The sequence below is a fragment of the Watersipora subatra genome, chromosome 4 (genome assembly GCF_963576615.1).
Source record: "Watersipora subatra chromosome 4, tzWatSuba1.1, whole genome shotgun sequence".
NCBI classification, from domain to species: domain Eukaryota; kingdom Metazoa; phylum Bryozoa; class Gymnolaemata; order Cheilostomatida; family Watersiporidae; genus Watersipora; species Watersipora subatra.
In genome coordinates, this window is record NC_088711.1 from 60,627,849 (window position 1) to 60,649,960 (window position 22,112).

At 38.3% G+C, this 22,112-nt stretch overlaps 2 protein-coding genes across 3 annotated transcripts in view; one reads left to right on the forward strand and one right to left on the reverse strand.

The window, feature by feature from the left end:
• Positions 1-5,984, forward strand: part of LOC137393326 (protein ecdysoneless homolog) — a 36,554-nt gene extending 30,570 nt beyond the window's left edge. Inside the window, exon 14 of one of the 2 annotated variants that reach the window (XM_068079825.1) lies at positions 5,413-5,984. In XM_068079825.1, the coding sequence (XP_067935926.1) occupies positions 5,413-5,622 (210 nt within the window). In that variant the 3' untranslated portion in view covers positions 5,623-5,984. The remainder of the gene's footprint in view (positions 1-5,412) is intronic. The other variant, XM_068079824.1, reaches the window with a different exon arrangement.
• Positions 5,985-6,043: 59 nt separating this feature from the next.
• LOC137393325 (phosphatidylinositol 3-kinase regulatory subunit alpha-like) overlaps positions 6,044-22,112 on the reverse strand; it is a 30,974-nt gene continuing 14,905 nt past the window's right edge. The window contains exons 8-19 of the mRNA XM_068079823.1: positions 18,427-18,543; positions 16,201-16,281; positions 14,976-15,107; positions 13,081-13,285; positions 11,693-11,823; positions 10,198-10,312; positions 9,962-10,063; positions 9,535-9,718; positions 8,789-9,039; positions 8,126-8,302; positions 7,738-8,013; positions 6,044-6,462 (exon numbers count right to left, since the gene is read on the reverse strand). Coding sequence (XP_067935924.1) covers positions 6,267-6,462; positions 7,738-8,013; positions 8,126-8,302; positions 8,789-9,039; positions 9,535-9,718; positions 9,962-10,063; positions 10,198-10,312; positions 11,693-11,823; positions 13,081-13,285; positions 14,976-15,107; positions 16,201-16,281; positions 18,427-18,543 — 1,967 coding nt within the window. The 3' untranslated portion in view covers positions 6,044-6,266. The remainder of the gene's footprint in view (positions 6,463-7,737; positions 8,014-8,125; positions 8,303-8,788; positions 9,040-9,534; positions 9,719-9,961; positions 10,064-10,197; positions 10,313-11,692; positions 11,824-13,080; positions 13,286-14,975; positions 15,108-16,200; positions 16,282-18,426; positions 18,544-22,112) is intronic.

The window sequence follows — 22,112 nt, forward strand, 5'->3', positions numbered from 1 at the left end:
ACGCCTACAATAAAGCCAAACAAAAATATACTTTTACTACAAAAAAACAGTGTTTACTTGTTCATCGTCTATCTGTATCCAGGGGTCAACATAAGGATAAAAGATAACTATCGATGATACTCCAACTCGTGACAATCAGATTGGTAGACCGACGGCTGTAACACCTTCACCAATCGATCACTTTTAAGTATTTATGAACAATTGTGCGGCTACCTATTTTTCGTTTTGTCGACGCATCCGATTTACCACGACGAATTAGAATGTCATGGAAGTTGTATATATAATAGATATAGCGCTATATGTACATCGTTTTTTTCTTTTGTATATATTGCACAATGTAACTGCTTTTAAGTTTTTCTTGTCTATCGAGAGTTTTCTCACAGATACCTGATATAAGTCCGTCATACTCATAGTCATAATTATTTCAAATAATTGCATCGAGCAGTAAAGCCAATGCCTTATATAAAACTGTAAAAACTGAATGTCAAAACCTGAATTATATTAAAAACTAAATTTAGAAAATGTAATTAATCAGATATGGTGTTTATTGCTACTTCACAAATGCATAAGTTCACTAGGAAAGTAAGTGCTGAAAATACTCATGTACTTGTTACAATTTACTCAAAAAATTTCACTAAATATAGTTTAATTTAACTTAGTTTATATTTTATTATTTTTATGTTTATTGTCATTGTCACTTTTTTACAAAACTGTAATGTTTTGAGAAATATCAGATGTAATATTTTTAAAGTTACTTTGTACGTTTTAAGCCAATATTTGCTCAAATTTTACCTCATATGTTGAAACTTTGCATGTTAAAATGATCGCAAGCCGAAGTTTGATTATAGTCAAGCAGACTTGTTCATACAGCGGTGGTAAACTCTTCAAGTCAGGTGGTAAACTCTTCAAGTCAATTCATCTTTTGGTGGTTGTCAGTTTTATAACATGCTATTAAACTGCTTCATTATTAATGTTGAGTTCATTGTGACCCCCCCCCCCTCGCTTAAGGTCCGGCCACACGTAACGAATTATTCTTTCATTCTGACCGAATTCACGAGTTACACAGAATTCACAGATTTGTTCGGCCGAATATCCCATAATCGTCTGAGCTGTGCATGCACACCGAATTCGTCAACGAAACGCTTTTAATTGGCTAACCAATTTTTTTAACGAGCACGACTCTAGTAGCTTTGACAAGTGGTATAGTCCAAGACACGTACGACGACACGCAATAAAAGTATCACCGCGATATGACTTTATACGTACGATGCAACTGCCTATATGCGCTAGAGATAGCGACTGTTTTTTACGACGAAGCTTTTACTGCATAAAAAGAAATTATTATTATTGAAAAGAAACAATTTATAGCTACTAAAACATTTTAAAAAAATTACTGGATGCACGATGAGAAGTTCCTGCCTTGGTGAACCAACGAGAGAGAACCAACAATAGCGCATATAGGCAGTTGCATCGTATGTATAAAGTCATATCGCGGTGATACTTTTATTGCGTGTCGCCGTACGTGTCTTGGACTATACCACTTGTCAAAGCTACTAGAGTCGTGCTCGCTAAAAAAAATTTGTTAGCCAATTAAAAGCGTTTCGTCGACGAATTCGGTGTGCATGCACAGCTCAGACGATTATGGGATATTCGGCAGAACAAATCTGTGAATTCTGTGAAACTCGTGAATTCGGTCAGAATGAACGAATAATTCGTTACGTGTGGCCGGACCTTTAGGCTCCGTATAAACTATGAGGACAAGCTAAGCTCCCATTGTTGCCAGCTATAAGACGGAGCTCAGTTGTCTTGTATGACCAGTCTTTTGGTTCAGTTAGGATTCAGAGAAACTAGTTTATAGAGGAATCAACTCGTATCTAACTTTATGGCCAATTTTATGCCTAGTTTATACAAAGACGCGCCTCTTAATAAAACCTTGTAACAATGATGAATCTTTTAATGTTTTGATATGATCGCCATGATTGGGGAGTTGTTGCTTCTGTTGTCTCTTGTTGGATGAAGCTAAATTTATACAATTGTTTAATTGATTGCGGGGAAAGCCAAGATATTTAGATGTAACCTAATTTATTATTGGCTGAATCAGCAAGCCGAACAAATCAGAAAAATTTTTGGCAGTTGCGAACTGATGTTTCGTTTAGTCCTCGGTTTTGTTAGAGATTCATTCTCATGTGAACTACAATAAGTACTGTAGCTACTGTAGGTATAAATTTGGGCACTCATACTCCGTATTAAGGCCCTTAACGTTTCTGTGCACCATGATAGATATACATTAAGAATACAACCAAGAAGGCAGTATTTACGTATTTAACAGATTACTCAAACCAGCTTATCCAATACTCACACTCTCTTCAACCTCTCCAACTCTATGTACGTCATTGTATTGGATGTTGGCAATAGTTATTATCATTTGGCTGATTCCTGTATCATGCGTTTGCTGTAAAAACATCAGTAAGATGTTAGGGTTTTCCGTGTTAGAATAACATACCAAGTTTTGATGAAGTAAGGCAGCTGGCTCAACTACCAATTGTTGAATTTCAGCACTTGCTCCAAATAATTGATTAACATTTAACATACCTTCCTTAAATTCTGAACAGAAATGCAACATCAATTCTGAAGATCAAGTAAGACGTCTGCAAGCCAAACAAATATAAATAGATTTGCAATGCAAACGGTTCAAGAAATTTAAAGGTTGACTTGCAACAAAATTCACATTACAGTTATTTGGTATCAAAAGATTCACCATGTCTTACTCTGTTGTGTTGTAGGTGCCAATTACGTGGAAATGTGATTACAAGCTCTTAAAAGCTCAAAAACGAAAAGCCGCCGTAGATTGGAATCTGTTTATTTCTTTGACGTAGTCATTACAGTTTGGTTATCGTCTTGTCACGTATGTTCTCACGTGAATTGAAAGGCCAATAAAAAGCTCAATGTAAAACTTATCATAGCTCTATTTTATGACAAACACTTCCGGTTTTACCGAAGATCCCGTATCAAATATAGATGCTCGCTACTTTACAGTTTTGTTTCGGCATTATTCAATCGTCAATTCAAAAATCTGATCACATGACCCAATACTTGGCAAATAATTTTTGCAGCACTTATCGATTATCACAGTTAACCAACAGGCTCGTCATGATTATCAGACAATGATATGTACTCCTGTGAGCTAAGGTTAAAAAGTTTAACGATTTTTTACGGTAAGTTATAAGATATCAGTGCTAAAAGTGACAGCATTACAATGACGATAAAACAGACGCCTAAGAACAATAGACATGGTTTTATTGAATGCGTGAAGTATGTTTGTGAAAATATTTCGACGAATGAGGTTGCATGAAAGTGTAAACAGAAACCATCCTGTAACAACTATGTCCCATTTGAGCCGTTTTGGAAAGCGAATCCAAACTATGGTGGTCTCGTGTGGCTGCGATTAACTGTTCATTTTTTAGCTTTCAAGTGCTTGTAATCACATTCCCATCTATTTTGCACTTACAACACAACAGAGTAAGACATGGTGAATCTTGTGATACCAAATAACTGTAATGTGAATGTTGTTGCCAGTCAACCTTTAAGATAAATTCGATGTACAGCCTCAAAGCTTTATTAAAGAAGCCAACATAAGCTGTTTCTTGTAAGCTAATTCATTGTAGTATGTATGTATACTAGCTGTGTTACCCAGCATTGCCCGGGTATTCAAAATCAGCTTGTAAACAATGAGAAGGATTGAGAGTTGCCTGCCACCTGCTATTAGCCTGGCACAATGCCGATGGAAAATCTAAGTCAGCTTACTAATATTAGCTATTCGTCTCACATTCCGCAATGACCCTGCGTAGTATGCAAACCCGTTGGGTATATGCTCCCATATAGCGACATATATCAGCTAGCGAACACATCAATCTCTATGGCCTAATGAGTACAGCGTCGGATTGGTGAAAGGGAGGGTCATAGATCAAATCCTCTTCAGTACAGATTCTTTATACCAAGATTTATATTAGCTATAGTCGGAATTCAGACAGATCCACATACATACTTTGAAAGTATATACATGTGTATATTTATATATATACATGGAACGATATGTGACAGTCTATTAATATATATCTTGTAAAACCTCTATTTGAATGCTGCCACCAATTGACCCTCACCCTGAGAGAAGAGTTGAAAAATAGAGCGTCACTCTCTAATGGAACTTAACTGCCACTTTGACATTACTTGATCTTTGCAGGCCCATAATATCAATTGATCAGTAGAAAAGTGTCCACAAAATCGTCTTAATAATTAATTATCTCGTTGTCCAGTTCCAGAGTTTTCCGTGTTTTTTTTTTCTTTTAAACTTTGAAAGCAACACCATAGAAATAGTTAACAACTGCTTCAGGCTAATAATAGTTCTTTGTTTAATGCAGTTTTGATACTTCGAAGAACATGTATATAAAAACGGTTTACATTTATGATGATAGATGAACGACTAGTTTTAGGGTGAAGTTTGCGTTTAGCGAAAAAACCTTCACGCATAGCATTTGTGCTAAACGCAACGCGTGAAAGTATTGATCTATCAAAAAGATTGTGTGGACGCTAATATCTACTAGTGCAGTGCCAAGCAGTGCAGAACAACAGTTGAGATCTAAAGACATTGTGAAAGGTATTGGACAACCAGAGAATGTTCGTTCCATCGAAAGCAACAATCAGAACACAGTTATCCAAGCAAACGATGCAAATATTTCTGTTCTAAAATGTTAATTTCTGTTTCTGCATGTAATATAAGTATGGTTCGTTTATGTCACTTGTTCTTGAATATATATATTTGTAGCGCCTGATGAATTATCATTATATAATTTATAAATTTGCAGATTTATAACGTATTATTTAATAGCATCTTTGTGGTTATCTTAACACGGCTTACAATGGGTCGACGCTGATAACTCCTCTTATATTGCCAAAAACTAGTTTTGGCTGCAAACTATAGCAAACATATCAATGAGTGTAATGAGCTTTTATTCAGCACTGTTAAATATAGATATAAAATAAAAATATGCCTTCAAATTTACCATAGACCTATTAACTATACTATACAGTCAATAGGTCTATGAAATTTACAGTGAAATAAAAATTGAAAACTCCAACAAATTGCCAAGCAAGGCATAGGCTATAATATTATCACAAACAAATTGCAAGCATTGCTTTGCGGGCAATTGCTTTGTCCGAAAAAGAACTATATTTATCTTCTCAAAATTCTGACAAGCCATTTGAAAATACAATGTCGTACCATGGCTTGCAGTTAAAGGTTTAATGATTTTTTCATGAGGAAACAACTCTCGATCCATTAACCACATGGTGATGAACATTGAAAAGTTATAGGGTTTGTAGTGAATAGAAACTGAATTCAATGATGTATTTTAGGCTGACAACTTATCTGGCAAAGGACGGGCAACATTAGCAGAAGAGGAAGATATATCAGACACAGATGAGGAACTCGAGCCCGTAGATGTAGATTTCAACACAGTAAAGAATCTCCTGGAATCATATAATCACCAAATGGGACTGCCTGGACCCACTTCCAATCTTATAGAAAGCATGGGTGTCAAACTGCCACAAAATGCTGATGAGTGATGTAACTATGCTGGAGCGAACAACTCCAACTATAAGAATAACAGCTTTGCTTGCTTTGTTGTTTTATTGATCAGATTTGCACTAATGATTGGTTCAAGCAATACTTTAATATACAATTTATATAATTGTGAGCAAAGCTCAAAAATACATTTTAATGATAAAGCCTAAAATTTATATAGATTGATAAAAACACATTCTGTTATATATTAATGATTTGAGGACTGCAATAAACCCATTAAAAGATAGCAACGTTTTTACTGCGAGCAGACGCAAACTCTGTATTCTATGTGTCACTGATAGCCACAACAAATACTTATAACATACAGAAGGTATCACTTGCACGGTTTGCCTCAGTGAGGAGGAATTCACAGCTTGAGGGTCTAAACTAATGGACACAGTAATATATGTGACTGGCGCACGGGGATGGCAATATTCTAGGAGCTAATGCTATATCCCCAGCAGCAGATTCGCATAAAAAAGATTTATCACACATTGGATACTTTATAATATATTATATCTCTATAACTCTATGATTTGAATATAAAAATGTAGGTTTGTATTATTTACACAAAAAGATAAATGAAGCGGAGAAAAATAACTGCGTGTCATAGTCTGAGACAGGTGTCCGCAGGTAAAATCATCTGTCATTGGTAGTCATTAGAATGGCTGTTGATAGGATATAATAGTTTAGTGTTAAGTTGTGAGTTATGATGGGCTAACGAGTGGTCCTTATAATGCAGCACGAGATCTACTAAAGTGTCATGCAGGATGTAGGGGGCAGCGAAACCGTACCGTCCATCTTGCTCGAGCACTTTACAATGTCCAACCATTCCGTTGATACTGTAATAGAATAACCATTGAATAGATAGAATGAACTCTCACTGCCCCTACACTCTCTTTCATCAATGTGCTTTGAAATGGTGAGACGAAAGTATGACAAAATAGGAGAAGGTATCCTGGAGTAGATCCCCTTACAAGCAACTCTATGAGTGGCTTTGAGTGAGCAATGCGTGTAATAAATGTTTTGTGTTCATGTTAATTAGAACCATTTATTTCATAAAATGATGATGAACAGAAGGGTATAACCAGCTTTGCCGTGGAGCTAACCCCACCATGGAACTAGCCTCAACGTGGAACTAGCCTCGCGATGGAATTAGAATTCGGATCGCACATAGAAGCCCTTGGAAATAATGTCATCAGTATGACTGTTTTTAGCAAACGCATGACAATTTTGTCAAATACTTGTTATTTACCGACAAACAGCTGCAAAAAAATCTAATACAAGTAGGGCTTCACAATTTTCAAAAATCATCAGACGATTTGATATTGCAAATAGATGACTCATGATCTATCGCGATATTATTGTTATGCAAAAAAAGCTTGTAAATTTTTGTTAATACTGCTTGTATATTTTTAAAATAAAAATAATATTTTTTGTGTTTGTGATAATTGGAAACATTTATTTTGTGATGTGTATAAGGCCATGGAATGAGCTTATTACCTAGATGGCTACAACTAGATGGTATACAACTAGATGGCTCGTGCGTTTTAGTTTCAGTACCGCCAACTCCGAAAATCTTCAGGTGGGAGATAAATCGTCATTACACGATAATATCGTTTATACGACAGGCGAAATATCTTTAAATGGTAGCGGTTTTTAAACCGTATACTTGAAGAACCACCAACAAACAATTAAATCGCCATATCGTGAAAATGTAAATACAATCTGATGAGTTTGGGCATCAATAACAGAGTACATCTTTTGCATCAAAGTGAGCAAATGCTAGGTTGTCACTGTTGGAACTAGCTCGCCTTGTCAGAACTGCAAATTGGTGATTTATATTTCATCACTATGCACAGCCTGTCATTCTATAGACATGTGAGCTTTTTATCTCTCGACCTTTCATGGCCCTGTGCCAGCATAAACACAAACTGTCAAATAGGCTGCTACATTCAAATCTGTCAAAGGTTGGATCCAATACGAAATCCAATCTTGTAAAGTTATTGCCTTTCATCAAGTGGCAAAATTAATAATGAAGTGTTAGCCTACAGTACCCTAAACACAAAAGTCCTTTACGATCATACTCTGAGCCGGGTAAAACTAAGAACACTCACGCTATAGAGAGAGAGTAGGGATTGTCCTGGCTGCCTGGTCGAATGAGAAAAGTGCCATCTTTCCTATGCTGCAGATTTTCTATGGCCTCCGCGCGTGTGCATTTCACATACCAGGTCGATTTGTGTATATGTGGGATGTCCTTGTTAGCGAAGAGTGCGGATTCACTAAGGGGCTCTAGTCTGCTAGAAGTGTGTGAAGTGTGCGAGGCGGTGTGGTGGTCTCCTCGAATGGCATACTCCAGCTCGTGTCTGGTGATTCCCTGACTGAGAAGGGCACTACAAGAAATAGCTATGATATCAGAACTATTCTTTCCGCAGTTAGAATTGCAATTTAATTCATTTGATTAAATTTTAGCTGAACAATTTGCGATGAAAGTGGAAAACATACTTGACGATGTGATCTTGCTTCCTACGAAGGCTTCGAAGGGCTGGTTTGATACTGTTGATATCAGCTGTTAGACTGAGGTTGTCGCCAGTCTTCTGACGAATGTTTAGCCCGAGCTGTCCTTTGCTCTTGTTTATGCTGTGCAGCCTCGCTCTCAGCTCCTCAGCATTCTTCTGCACCCTGCGACGTGACCAACAACTTGATGCTAATTACTAGTTTACAACGGAATAAGCATGGGAAATGGGACTACCTGAATGAAATAAATTTTTAAGTTTCCAGTTTTTTAGTTTCATGGGAAGGTTATTTAGGTAAATCTCACAGAACTATGGCCCTAGATTCATCAAAATATGTTTCCTGAAACACAAACGCTTTAATCATTTTTAACCATTAAACTGATAATCATTAATTATTTTAAAATTCATGCAGGGTGCAGGACCATATGCCGAGCTTGAAAGCAATAATAGCTAGCCAAATTTTACTGACCAGGGTCTAAATTATTGAGCAATCTGTTAGATTGCTGGTGAAAGTTCATCGTACTGGGTACCAACAAACCAAAGTTCTAACAGCAAACATGGAAAGCTATCTACCATGTGGCAGAATAAGCCAAACCGCATTGATGTTTGACCTGGGTATCTACCGCTTGTCAACATCAAAGGTCATACTCACTCGTTGCTATCTTGAGCCGAGCCATCGGTCGCCACTTTCTGCTGCGTGTACCACTCAACCTGCTCCTCAAATATCTCACTGAGCTCCTTGAACGACTCTTGGGCCTGATGGAGCTTCTGCATGTCATGTGACATGCGAGCTTGTTTCTCAAGCAACGAGTCGCATTCGCGAGTAAGACTTAGTAATTCTGTGTGGTTCCTCGTGAGTTGAGAGAGTAGGCTCTGTGGGTCACTGCTGCGGTACGGGTCGTACTGAAGTGAAATATTATATTAGTTACAGCACAAGTTGTATGCACTATAGAATAGTAAGTGGATAACAGTTGGAGACCAGCTGCTTACTCTCGGTGATATTCTAGTGCAGTACACTCACAAACACTTTTCTGATATTTATAGATTAAATTGTTAATAATTCCTTTGACTAGATTCTCAGCGCCCTCTGCCCTCATAATTATTAAAACATCTTCAGTAAAACAGTCAGGGCAAGTTTTGTCTATATGGTCGCAAATGTGAGAAAGTGTATCCAAGTCAGCATGCAGCACTAGTAACCTAGCAGACAAGCGATCTCAGGATTCTATATTAAGAAAAAAATGTTTGATAGACATAGACGATTACCGTAATATTTTTTCAACAAGTGTTTCAACATTCGCAACATGTTTCTGGTTTGTATTATTTATTAGTTGCAACTAATTCTAACGTTGAAAAACAAACATTTTTCTTCAAAAAATGAATAGATTTTCTTCATCTTACCTGACTAGGCTTAGCAATGCCCCTGCGCAGTGTCAAGTTGAGACTAGCGTTGTATTCGGCGAGCGAGTGATGCTGGTAGTAGCTCACGAGAGAGGGAACCGACTCAAAAGGACAAGAGTCAGCGCAGAACCCAAACTGGCCATGTCTATGGTAGATCTTTATGAGGAGGTTTCCACCCCCCTTCCTACAAAAATAGTTAGTGACATGCATGAAACAACCACTAACCCCAAACAAATACGGACAGTCCCTGACGGAGAGACTGAGCGAGCAACGCAAGTATATTATGCCTCTTTTTACAACTAACAGTCGAATATTGGTATTTCACTAACTATATTTATATGCACAATTGTTTCATTCCAAATAAAACAGACTCGGTAAAGATTATGACTGAGTGCCAAGATTATCATACGATAGCCTGTGAACCTACCGCAATACTAAAGTGTAGTCCCCGTGTGTCGGGTATGAGGTAGCTTTCCTTACTAAAAATGAGCCTTCTTCCACATCTGTAGTTGCTTCTTGCACATCCTCTCTGTCAAGCGCAAAAGAAAGGTTAATCAAGGAGTCACTTATATAACAGCAAAATATATCCATCAAGTAAACTAGCTAGAGGATGATATCTATCAGCCAATCCTAGCGTCTATCTAACAGAACCTAAGCATCTACCTGGAAACATCTGCCCAGTACCAGGGGTATTGGTCTAAGGGAAGGATCCTCTCCTCATATTGGTTGGCGAAAAGTGTCTTGGAGGAAGGAGTGGATGGCGCTTCATACAGTCCATCTACAAAAGTAACACGGTAAATTGCTGCGCTGACTGATGCTAGCTCTCTCTAGTATGCTAATTTGCCAGGTGATGCAGCGCATCAAGCCTATAGACAATCAATCACAACACACCGAGCTCGACCTTATCAGCCACGGCAACTGTGTCAGGGTCATAAATAGCAAGGGATAGGCAGAATAAGAAATGATTGCGTATCGCAACAACTTGGCAATCATTTTGAATTATTCAGTAAGAACAGAAAAAAATTACACGTGTTCAGTGGAGCGAATTAGAAGCTTGGCAAGTCCTATCTATTGTCAGGCCTATTTATAAACGACTGGAATTTCTTAGCAGCTCGTCGCCAAATGACAGCGAGACAATTAGAAGAGATGCGTTACAGTTAAAGGATAATGGCCAAGTGTACGCATTTGGCCAAACTTGTTGCGGGACAACTATATTTAATAGGAGTCATTTCCACATGAAATGCTTGCGCATGAGCAGTAGCGCGGGTCAAGAACAGACGCAAATTATTGTGATTATGGTTATGTGGGTCTTATGGATTATGGTTATGTCTACTTGGTTAACTAAATGCTGATTGCATAATTTTTGTCTGGCAATTCTCTAAAACTTCATTTAAAATATCCTAATACTAGTCACAAGAATAATCATACAATAAACATAATTATGAATGCATTTTTATCGCTTTTAATAGATTGTACTGTAAGTGTATTGCTAAAGAATTCAAGTCGAATTCCAACCAGTCGAAACCCTAACAACATTATAAGCCAGCAAAGTTTAACATTGCTTGAGTTTTTCTAATCATTTTTATCAAACTTTGAAGTAGCACAAAATCAACAAATGTCGAATATCCTGGGTAACTGCGCTAAAAACATAATAATTGTTTATTTTTTTAAACTTTTGTTTATATATATATATATATATAAACACTTTTATATAAAATTTGCCTATTTACGTATATATGAAGCATTATGCAGTTAGCGGTATCTGATCACACAATCACGCATCCTTTGGTTTGCCTTTTACAACTCTAAAATTGAGTTTAACTTCCATGAAAAAATTAAAAATTTATTACTGGATAAAAGTTGGTATAATTCTCATGAAACACTTTGGTTTTTCTCGTATCAAACTACAAAATCATTGCCAATTCAGTCCATCAGTAACTGAAACCAAGTTTGAATGTCAAAGGACGGTTTATTGACACATTCTAAAATTATTTCAATAAAAAAAGTTAAAACTATCTACTTCATAAACTATAGCCTTTTTTCCACAGAAGAGGCTGAGTTTTACATACGAGTGGAAGGCAATAACCACTCAATAGAAGCAGACGCCATTGGAAATGAGGCAAGCACTCTCACCTAACTGGAACAAGCCGATGCATACCTGATGCTAAACTTTGAGGTAGAGAACATGAAGTGTCTGACTCATCCATATCTGTATTATTATTATTATCATAGAAAATAAAGAGTCGTCTGATGACGGTCATATGATCAGAGGTATTGTCAACCATATTCCTGTAAAAGTAACATTCAACGATGTGAAGCAGTTGAAAACCTTGGAGAATCTACAATCCTAAACTTTTCTCTTATCAAGTTGAAATAAGCGTACAACTTCACGAATGTTGACCAAGCAGTCTAAATATTTCTACTGCCACTTAAACAGGATGCGGAGCGAGGAGGAGTCATAAGATAAACTGTCCCTAATATGCTTCGAATAGCATTGACACCAGATTCAAAAAGTTGTTACTTGTTTGGAGGATTTTCTACAGTGTGCATATCAATGGCTAATTCTGCTAGAAGAAAGTGTAGCTTAGGCATTTAGGAAGCTGCTGGAGACAAAAAGCCAGTCCCCGTGATAAAATGTTTCACAACGAATAAAATATAAAATCATTAAAAGTAGAATATGCCAACTATTGACCAATATGTAACCAGAGCGATTTTTATTGGAAAATAGCAACTTAGCATAGAGCCATTGTAAAAAGATTTGTGAAACATCAGCGCCCAAACATAGCACTATTCGGCCACTTCTTTATGTAACAGCAAAGACAGAGGCGGACTTTTACTGTCATGGGTCATCCTTTCTAAGCCTAGGAAATGCTCGTTACATCACACCATTTTTCTGGAAGGATTTCAACAGGATATAGAAAGAGGAAGCGAAGGCTCATTCCAATAATTTACATAAAACAATCAAAACCTAGCCGCTCATGGAGACGAGTGGCGAGAGCCAATGCCAGGGGCATGCTTGATTCAATATCTCCGAGGTCTTCCGATATAACTATGGGAGTTCGTGCAAACAGACAAAGAAATTCTCTCGGGCTTGTTTAACTATAAATCGTAAAACGTATCGCCTATCGCTAGATACTTGACACTCTTATTCAATCATTTGTGTTGAGTCTAAAGAGGTGAGACAGTTGTTGGCAGACTGCGAGCGTGTTCCATCAGATTTCTCTATCGCTCATTGTGTTCCGCCACAAATCAAATCTCGGCTCTAACTAAAACAGTCTGCAGGCCTCAATAGATTGATGAAAAAGGCTTCAAATTGATTAACAAAGACGCCATCGAAGTAATGAAGACATTTAAAATCTGAAATAAATCACGGGTCAAACCTTGTCCGACAATAAAGGCCACCTAAGGGATTATGTAACACCATCATCGAAGGCAAACATTAAGACACGTTCGACGGCAGCCTCATGAAATTAAAAATAAACACATAGAGACAGTCACATAGCTACTGAGAATGCAACAGATTATAGTCGAGCAAAGACAGCTTACATAATCTCTGACCAATCAGGTCGCAGTATGAGATGGCAGAATATCTTTGCAAAATCCAGTTTGCCATCGTCTCCCTTGCTCACGCGGCTCTCCGCCACCTTGGAGAAATGGTTGAATAGAAATTGAAGAGTGGAGCTGTGATACTTTGGTAGTTCATTAACTAGCGCTCCGATAGCGATGACTCCTTGTTGTTCATCCGTCTCCTCTGTAAAATCCACAGGAAACAGTTAGCTTTGCCTGAAAACTGAGGCAGACATTATCTACTCGCACGTGTTTCCAGTGCTGGCCTCCTGAGATAGGATTCTAAAAATACTTCAGAGCAATTTATCTCTGCATGCTTTATGGCACCAGGCAGACGCGGAAAGTAATAAACCCATGTTCTGAGGCTATTGACCGCAATAACTTTTAGGGTTATTCTGTTACGAAGCAGTTTAGGTTCTCGCCATTACTATTAGCCCGAGTCTGCTATTCCAGGCTTCAAATCAATTCTGGGCTAAAACCAAATTTGAACTTTCATGAAAAACATAGCTTTTTCAACAATTTCTATTGCCCACTGTAAGCAATTTCCAGACAGATGGCTAAAGAAAGCGTAATGCAACTCCAAAAAAACTCAAAAAATACCGCGTTGAAGGACGAACAAAGAAAGTTTTTGGAATTTATGAAAATCATGGCGGAATAGACAACTTCAGGTTTAATTTACTCAGCAAATAACATTTTAATAATATGCACCCCAACAGTCACATAGTAAATAATATCTGGTACCCTCAAAATACCTCATCTATTTTGTTGAGTATCTGGTGATCTGCTGCCAAACTTAGCCTCAGTTGCTGAAGAATTTAATGTGTTAACAGTGATCACTGCAGCATTTTACGAATCAACAACACTTGTGGTCTATAGCAACCAATGGCTATAATAAATTTAATGAAACATACTTAAATATTAAATGTTTACTTTTAGACAATCCAGAAGAATAGCGAAAGCGAGAGTTGCAGTATTGACTTGTATGGGCAACAACAAGGACAGCTGAACTGTTAAGACATCATTTTGTGTAAAGTACAAACCTAGAATAAATTAAAAACTTTCTTCCCAGTTAAAAAACTCACCGATGCCTAAAAATTGAGGAAATTTCTGATAACCAGAGTCTAGCAGCACTATCACCTCGGGTAGCAAGCAGCATACTATTAATAAAGAAGTCCAAAGGCGATGAATTGAATATGACATTTAGTCGAGTTCAGCCATGAGATAGCGTTTAAACATAGCGCAAGAGCTGACAACAAAGCACTTGAGAGCAGAGTGTTTGCACAGCGACTCTTTGCATAACGTATCAGTAAGTCAGCGCAGCAACCTCGTGACCCCCTAAATCGGACCCCCTTTCGTCTGCAACATCTTATCTAGATGAACCAATATCGGAGTAGTTACGCACGTAGTTACGCACAAGCTATATTAAGACTAGGGTCTAGAATACTATGGCTAATATTGTAGAGTCGCGTCTACTGCGGATGGTAAAGGTGGAAGGGAAGGAGATTCTTCACTCCGAGCCTGCAAGGAGTTACACAGGACACACGTGCTGTCACTGCACGTCAGTAGAACTCAACACGCAATCCCAAGCTTATGCAAAATCATTAAACGCTTCCTGTTGAGGGATAAACACTCCATCGTCGACTATAAAAATGCATAACATTTCAAGGACGCTGTTAATTGACGGAGACAGCGGTGACCCTCCCTACAAACTCTAAAAAATGAGCCTGCATTCATAGCCGAGTGACCTCTACCAGTTTAGAATGTGAAAGGTTACCAATCAGGAGTTAAGCCTAATATTGTCAAAGTGATACCTTTTTGACACAATATATGCCAGCTTGTCCGATGTTTACTTAATGAACATGGCTACTACTTACTGGCGGCGGACAGGAAGTCTTCATACATATCGGTAGGTACCAGAGGGTTTGCCAGTTCTCGCAGGTACTTTTTTAACACACCGCAGATGGTTAATAGATCCCAGTCGTGGAGAGGCACAGCAAATGGATCACCTGACAACAAATCAAACGGTTTAGTTAATCGATGGACTCATAAATCTGGACTTTGAAACTGTTCGATGTTAACTACAAACAAGCCTGAGAGTTACTTTGGCTGATCTCTTGACCTTTAGTAACAGACAGCTCCTCAAGCAGCTGTTAGGTCTAACATATAACGCTGGTATCCCATGGTATTTGTGCAATGCTAATATATCTGCTATATGTCCAGTTTAAGTGCTGCCATGCTGCCACTAGTCAGGCAAGGATTGATTCAAAGATGAACTTGCACCAAACTTCAGTAGATTTTATCAAATATCAGAATTTTTGTATCATTTGTGATTGTTTTTGATACTTGACGCGATCTGACCGTCAGGATATTTCAAGATTAAAATCGACAAAACTTGATAGTGGTTAAAACGCTCATATCAAGAGAAAGTGCGATTGTGATGTCTATAGTTGCAAAGAGACCGGCAGAATAGAGAACCAATAACTGATATCAACGATAGCAACTAGTGACGTTACTCCATGCGTATTTTTATTCTGAACATTTTAACAACGATCATGTTTGTGGATTTTAATCTTGAAACATCCTGGCACTCAAATAACCGCAAACATCAAAAACAATCGCAAATGATAAAAATGTCGATACTTATTGATAGAATCTAGTAACATTTTGCGCAAGTCCATCTCTAAGAAATAAGGACGCGGTATGTAACATTGTATTGCGGAGGAAAAAAATGTAATGAACTGGTAAGTTCGGAAGCGTTAACAAAGAACCAACATTCCACCACAAGCTTCTCTTATCTCGCATTGTCTCAAGCTGGTCGCGAGTGCGAGTGAGTCACTCATTCTCACACCAGGAATACGCTCTTGTTACACTCGGCGTAGGTGCCGTTTAACTCGCCCTGGCTAAAAGGTTTTTACTGCTTTGTTACGTACATGTTGATCATTTGAAGCATATCTTTAACCGCTGTGTTGTATAATTCCCAGGTAAGACGCAGCATGGTAATTCATATGAAATGTATTAACTGACTCTGAGAGATGTTACCATCTTACCAGACTATTTATTATATATGAGCAGGTGCATCATATGGCTAGATGAACTTACCGGAGTTTTCAACTGTTTTTTTCAAAGCATCCACTTTATCGTTTGATTTAGAAAGCTTGTAGGCTTGAACAACATTCACATCTGGAAAAGTATATAACTGAGCTTTAGGAGCAGGCAATGAAGGTATATAACTGAGCTTTAGTGGCAGGCCATGAAGGTATATAACTGAGCTTTAGTGGCAGGCCATGAAGGTATATAACTGAGCTTTAGTGGCAGGCCATGAAGGTATATAACTGAGCTTTAGTGGCAGGCCATGAAGGTATATAACTGAGCTTTAGTGGCAGGCCATGAAGGTATATAACTGAGCTTTAGTGGCAGGCCATGAAGGTATATAACTGAGCTTTAGTGGCAGGCCATGAAGGTATATAACTGAGCTTTAGTGGCAGGCCATGAAGGTATATAACTGAGCTTTAGTGGCAGGCCATGAAGGTATATAACTGAGCTTTAGTGGCAGGCCATGAAGGTATATAACTGAGCTTTAGTGGCAGGCCATGAAGGTATATAACTGAGCTTTAGTGGCAGGCCATGAAGGTATATAACTGAGCTTTAGTGGCAGGCCATGAAGGTATATAACTGAGCTTTAGTGGCAGGCCATGAAGGTATATAACTGAGCTTTAGTGGCAGGCCATGAAGGTATATAACTGAGCTTTAGTGGCAGGCCATGAAGGTATATAACTGAGCTTTAGTGGCAGGCCATGAAGGTATATAACTGAGCTTTAGTGGCAGGCCATGAAGGTATATAACTGAGCTTTAGTGGCAGGCCATGAAGGTATATAACTGAGCTTTAGTGGCAGGCCATGAAGGTATATAACTGAGCTTTAGTGGCAGGCCATGAAGGTATATAACTGAGCTTTAGTGGCAGGCCATGAAGGTATATAACTGAGCTTTAGTGGCAGGCCATGAAGGTATATAACTGAGCTTTAGTGGCAGGCCATGAAGGTATATAACTGAGCTTTAGTGGCAGGCCATGAAGGTATATAACTGAGCTTTAGTGGCAGGCCATGAAGGTATATAACTGAGCTTTAGTGGCAGGCCATGAAGGTATATAACTGAGCTTTAGTGGCAGGCCATGAAGGTATATAACTGAGCTTTAGTGGCAGGCCATGAAGGTATATAACTGAGCTTTAGTGGCAGGCCATGAGGGTATATAACTGAGCTTTAGTGGCAGGCCATGAAGGTGGACAAAAAACAGAGTCAGCAAATCTCTAACCAATCATATCATGGAAGAATCTAAACCTATTGGCAACAGGTTTAGATTTAGAATAATTGATAACAAGTACGGGTTGGAGGAGTGGCTCCTTCAACCAAACACTAAATAACTCTAAGGCTAAGCTTGGCAATGCTCCATTACTGTTAAAAGCTTGAATGAATAACAAAGATTGTGAAAGAGTAATTTTCCTAGTGGAATGAAGCAATTAAAAAGGCTAGCAGAGGGTTTGATAGACTTATTCTCCTGATGGCTATAGGTTTCACAAGGCTGAACCAAACTGACTTTGCAGCAGCATGCAAGTAGCCCATGCGATGGCTGCCTCTCCTAATGTAACATACATGTATACACATTCACTATCCAAGCTATGACCTAGATCTGTTCCTACCCATGGATAATGTGTAAGTCAACGTGGTCATAACTCGTACCATATACATCTAAGGTATATACTCAAGCACAAAACGAAAATACACATTACGCAAAGATACAAAGTATAAAAACTAGGAAATATACAAAAAACTCACAAAATTAAAATCCACTTTCGGGTGCATATTGTCTACGGTTCACGCCTACAATTTTGCATGTTTCAAATTTTTGGAACGTAGTCCGTAACTACAGGTGGAGATAAGTCAAGCAAGACATAACTCGGGTAGTTACTGAATATATATATATATATATATAGGTTGCTTTCTGCCTCCAGATTAACAACAGCTATAGCCAGGCAAAATCAGAAGGAATCTAAATACCTAGTACAACTAAGCCACATCAACAGAGGAATAATAGGACAATATATACAGACTGTCATGCAAGGGGTGAGTAAATGGAGACATGGCGACATATCATATTGAACCAGAATAGTTCGAGTGTGTACGATATACTTATATACAATCTATCACTATATATCACTGATAGAACTGGTAGATAAATTATGATAATAATAAATACCAGTTAACATTTTCTCTTAGCCTAAGAGCCATCACAAAATATACAAAGAGTTACTTGGGGGGGTCCTGTTTTACCTGGAGAGGTCTGCATCTGTCGTTCGACCTCCTGGCAACATAAGCAGATAATATCAGGAACTGTTTTGTTTTTACTCCTTGGGACATCCTTACAGAGGTCAGAGCCAAAAGAAGGCGCTGCAAACAAAACCATAAACTTCTAAGAATACAACTCTATGGCATCCTGTTTTATGCCGAAAAAAACTTCTCCAAGCATAAAAGATCTCTAGGGTTAAGAAGACACCATTTACTGGTGAGAAGGAGTTGTGGCCTCGTGTGACAGCCAATCGGCGATAGACCTAAGTCATCGATATTAATAAATATTATCAAAGCGCAATACTTTTATTATTATGAACACAATTAAGTCGTCTTAGCCAAGTTCATGAGATGTTAGACACAAACAAGCGTGTACTCAGCAAGCTAAAGATTTATCCAAAAGGAAGATCTACCCTAATAAACAGCCTTCTCTATTTTCAATCAAGATAAACATTTACATTAGACTTGTAGAGTAGATGGCAACCTTGACCTTTGCAGTAGGGTTAAGTGATAGACGGGGCTAAAGGTTACCTGATAGCCCTGAGTCTGGTAATAGTCAACTGCCTTGCACAAATCCAATTTGGGAGTCACAACCCAGGGATGGCAAAATGAGATAACATAAGCCTGATTTCGATGCCCTTGAAAACACATTAGGGGCTAATTTTACATATCACTATAGCTGAGCTTATCTACGAGCGCACTGGGAGTGTAGAGATTGAGCGGATATGAAGAGATGAAACAGGATCCATGTAGTTGGCAAGCGCTATGTAACGAATTCCCCAAATTCTTGACCATGGACGCGTGTTATTCACCCACATCCTGATTCTCAGTTCAACTGTTTCCTTATGGCTTGATGTCCATACGATAGAATAACTCCCGATATCAACAAAGATGCTGGGCCTATGTATGACTTACTCAGTTTGGCCAATACAATAAATAATCACAATAACAGCATTTTCTGTGTGGAATCTTGTTTTATTTGAAACGTAACAACAACAAAGATTATCTCTGAGGAAAACCAAACTACGGAAAACAGTTTTTGACATTACTCCAAAATAAAGAATGCAACTCCACATTTTCCATTGTTAGGAAGGATACTAAAGGGCATGTTAACTCGAAGTCAACTGATTAAAAATTATCAGATGGGGCTAATGAGTTTCAAACGTGATAAACTAGTAAAATGGAGCAAGTTACCCTAGGACACTTATGTATTCGCCTTATCTAACTTTCGCGTTTTCACGGAGTCATCCTCTCGCGAAACGTTCATGAGCGAAACTAAACTATCATAACGAACGAGCGAAAACGCGGAATTAAATAGCTTTGTCCATTGATAGTCCAAGAAACAAATGGTAGCAAGCGATCAAATTGCATTATCGATCTCGGCCATACAATTCTACCTGCGGTTTACAATTACAAACTAGTCCCAAATTGAAAAAAAAAATTTACCGGTGAACCGAACCTGAGAAATCTAATTATGTTTGTTTCACTGCATTTATTTTCACATCACTATATTTTTGCACTCATCAGAGCTGCGAAATTAAGTTGCATATAAATTTTACTCTGTATGCTACTCACGAAACTAAATACTAGCGAAATATAAGTGTCCTAGGGTATGTGAATGACTGTCTATTGCAAATTCTAGGCATTCGTCGACACACCTTAGCTTCCATAATAACTTAGGCTCATTATTGCTGTATTTACTTTCCGCAACTGCAAAGTCTGTCTTACCGTCACAACCGCTAACGAAAATGGCACATGGTGATAAGAAAAAACACTTTGGTTAAGGAGCAGGAATGCGCCACACTGTTTTTTACTAAAAAGTACTCCTTGAGAGGAAGCTATATGGTTGGCTACTCCAGGAGCATTCCTGGAAGTATTTCTCCTCAAATGACGTGATCGGTAGCTTGCGGCAATGACCAATGAAAGTGAGAAAACTCAGCTGGCCTCAAAAAAGGAGAAAACCAACTTTCTTTCAAAGAGAAGTTTTCACATCAATAAATTGGGCAGTGTAGAAGCTGGCAGACATATGTAATACTCTATCGAGGGTACACGCAATAGTACCTGTGGAAGATCTGCTCTACGCTGATGTTGATAAAGAGAAAGCAGAGGAATCAATGGGAATTAAAGGGTATTAAATCAATCAATTGTTTGCATAACAGTAGAGCTGGTCAAGCGAACAGTTTACTCTGAGATAGAGGCCTAAGTTCTCCTCTATAGTTCTCTCTCATCATATTCTACGAGCAATGGAGACGGAATGGAGACGGAATGGAGACGGAATAGAGACGGAACAACAAAGTGCGGGCCTGGATTGGCAATCAGTTTTCAATATTTCCTCGTGAACCTACGCTGTCTGCAGAATGATTGCCTGGTAAATCAATAAGCCAAGAAGTAAGTAGCCCGTCATTACTAGCCCAGGAGCGCCGGACGAGGTTAAGTTTTGCCTGGGCTATTGTGGCTCAAGTTACCTTCTTGTTAAAACAGGAAAGGAAAAATTGAGCAGCGATTTCTCAGGGGATCAAGCATGACCACGTCAGACGAGGAGAGTCATGTGAACTGCTGGTAAAGAGGAAATGGATACTAGCTCGGAAAAACAACAAGTGCTGGCTTATAATAACGAACTGGTTTTTGAGTTATTAATTGATTGAGAAAATACAAGGAAATAAGTCACCCCTATAAATGGTCCAGGGCAGCTGACATTGACATCCAATTATGACATCATAGGCAGGTTACACGTATCTTATGCATGTAATACCTCAATAGATTTATTATTCCACACTGTTGACTGGTTCAACACTAGCATTTGTTTGCCAAATTCTGCTAAGACTGGAGGTAATCCTCCAAACACAGGAAATTCACTCTGGGGCTCTTCGCATGCTAAAACTGGTGGATGTTGGATCCAATACAACCACGGTTACATTGCTATTGAGATAATCCAAGATAAACTCACTAATATATACTGTAGCTGATCACAGTAACATTAAAACAAGTGTATTATATAAAATATACATGTAAAACTTAATAAACGACGAATCAATGGTCACATTACTTTTATTGGTGGGACTGACATAGCCTTGGCGCTGCGAAGGACAGCACGTTTGTAAAGGTAGCGATAGAGATCCACAACTGAACTTACTGGTTCTTAGACTACGGGTTTCAAATCAATTAGCTTATTGATTAACCTCTATTTTATAATTCAGAAAATTTTTTACAAATTGTTTATCCTTTCTTCGGGTCTCTCCTTTCGCTAATAAAACAGCATTCAGGTCTTTCCTTTTGCTAATAAAACAGCAACACTTCCGAACATTGGAAATGTTAAGTGTTGGAGCTGCAAATATTGTTATGAGCTGCCAGTATTTGTTTAAATTTTACTGCGTTTGACGAAAAGTTCAGATGTTAGCAATGATATGCTATTGTTAGACTGTATAGTGGACATGTCTAGCCTTATGGTTTCGCTAGATGATTTTCTATGATTCATCGGGTGTTAACTAAACTTCTAGATCTTTCTTTACACGCGGAGCCGTAGTTTTGGGAGATCATCGAGTCGGTTTCATACAGAATTGTCTTAGAATATTATATATGCTATTAAGTTAGACAGGGGTAAATATTATATCTGAGTGAATAAATTTGAAGTGCTCTAGGGCTGTTTTTTCCAAGATTATTAGCATTTTGAG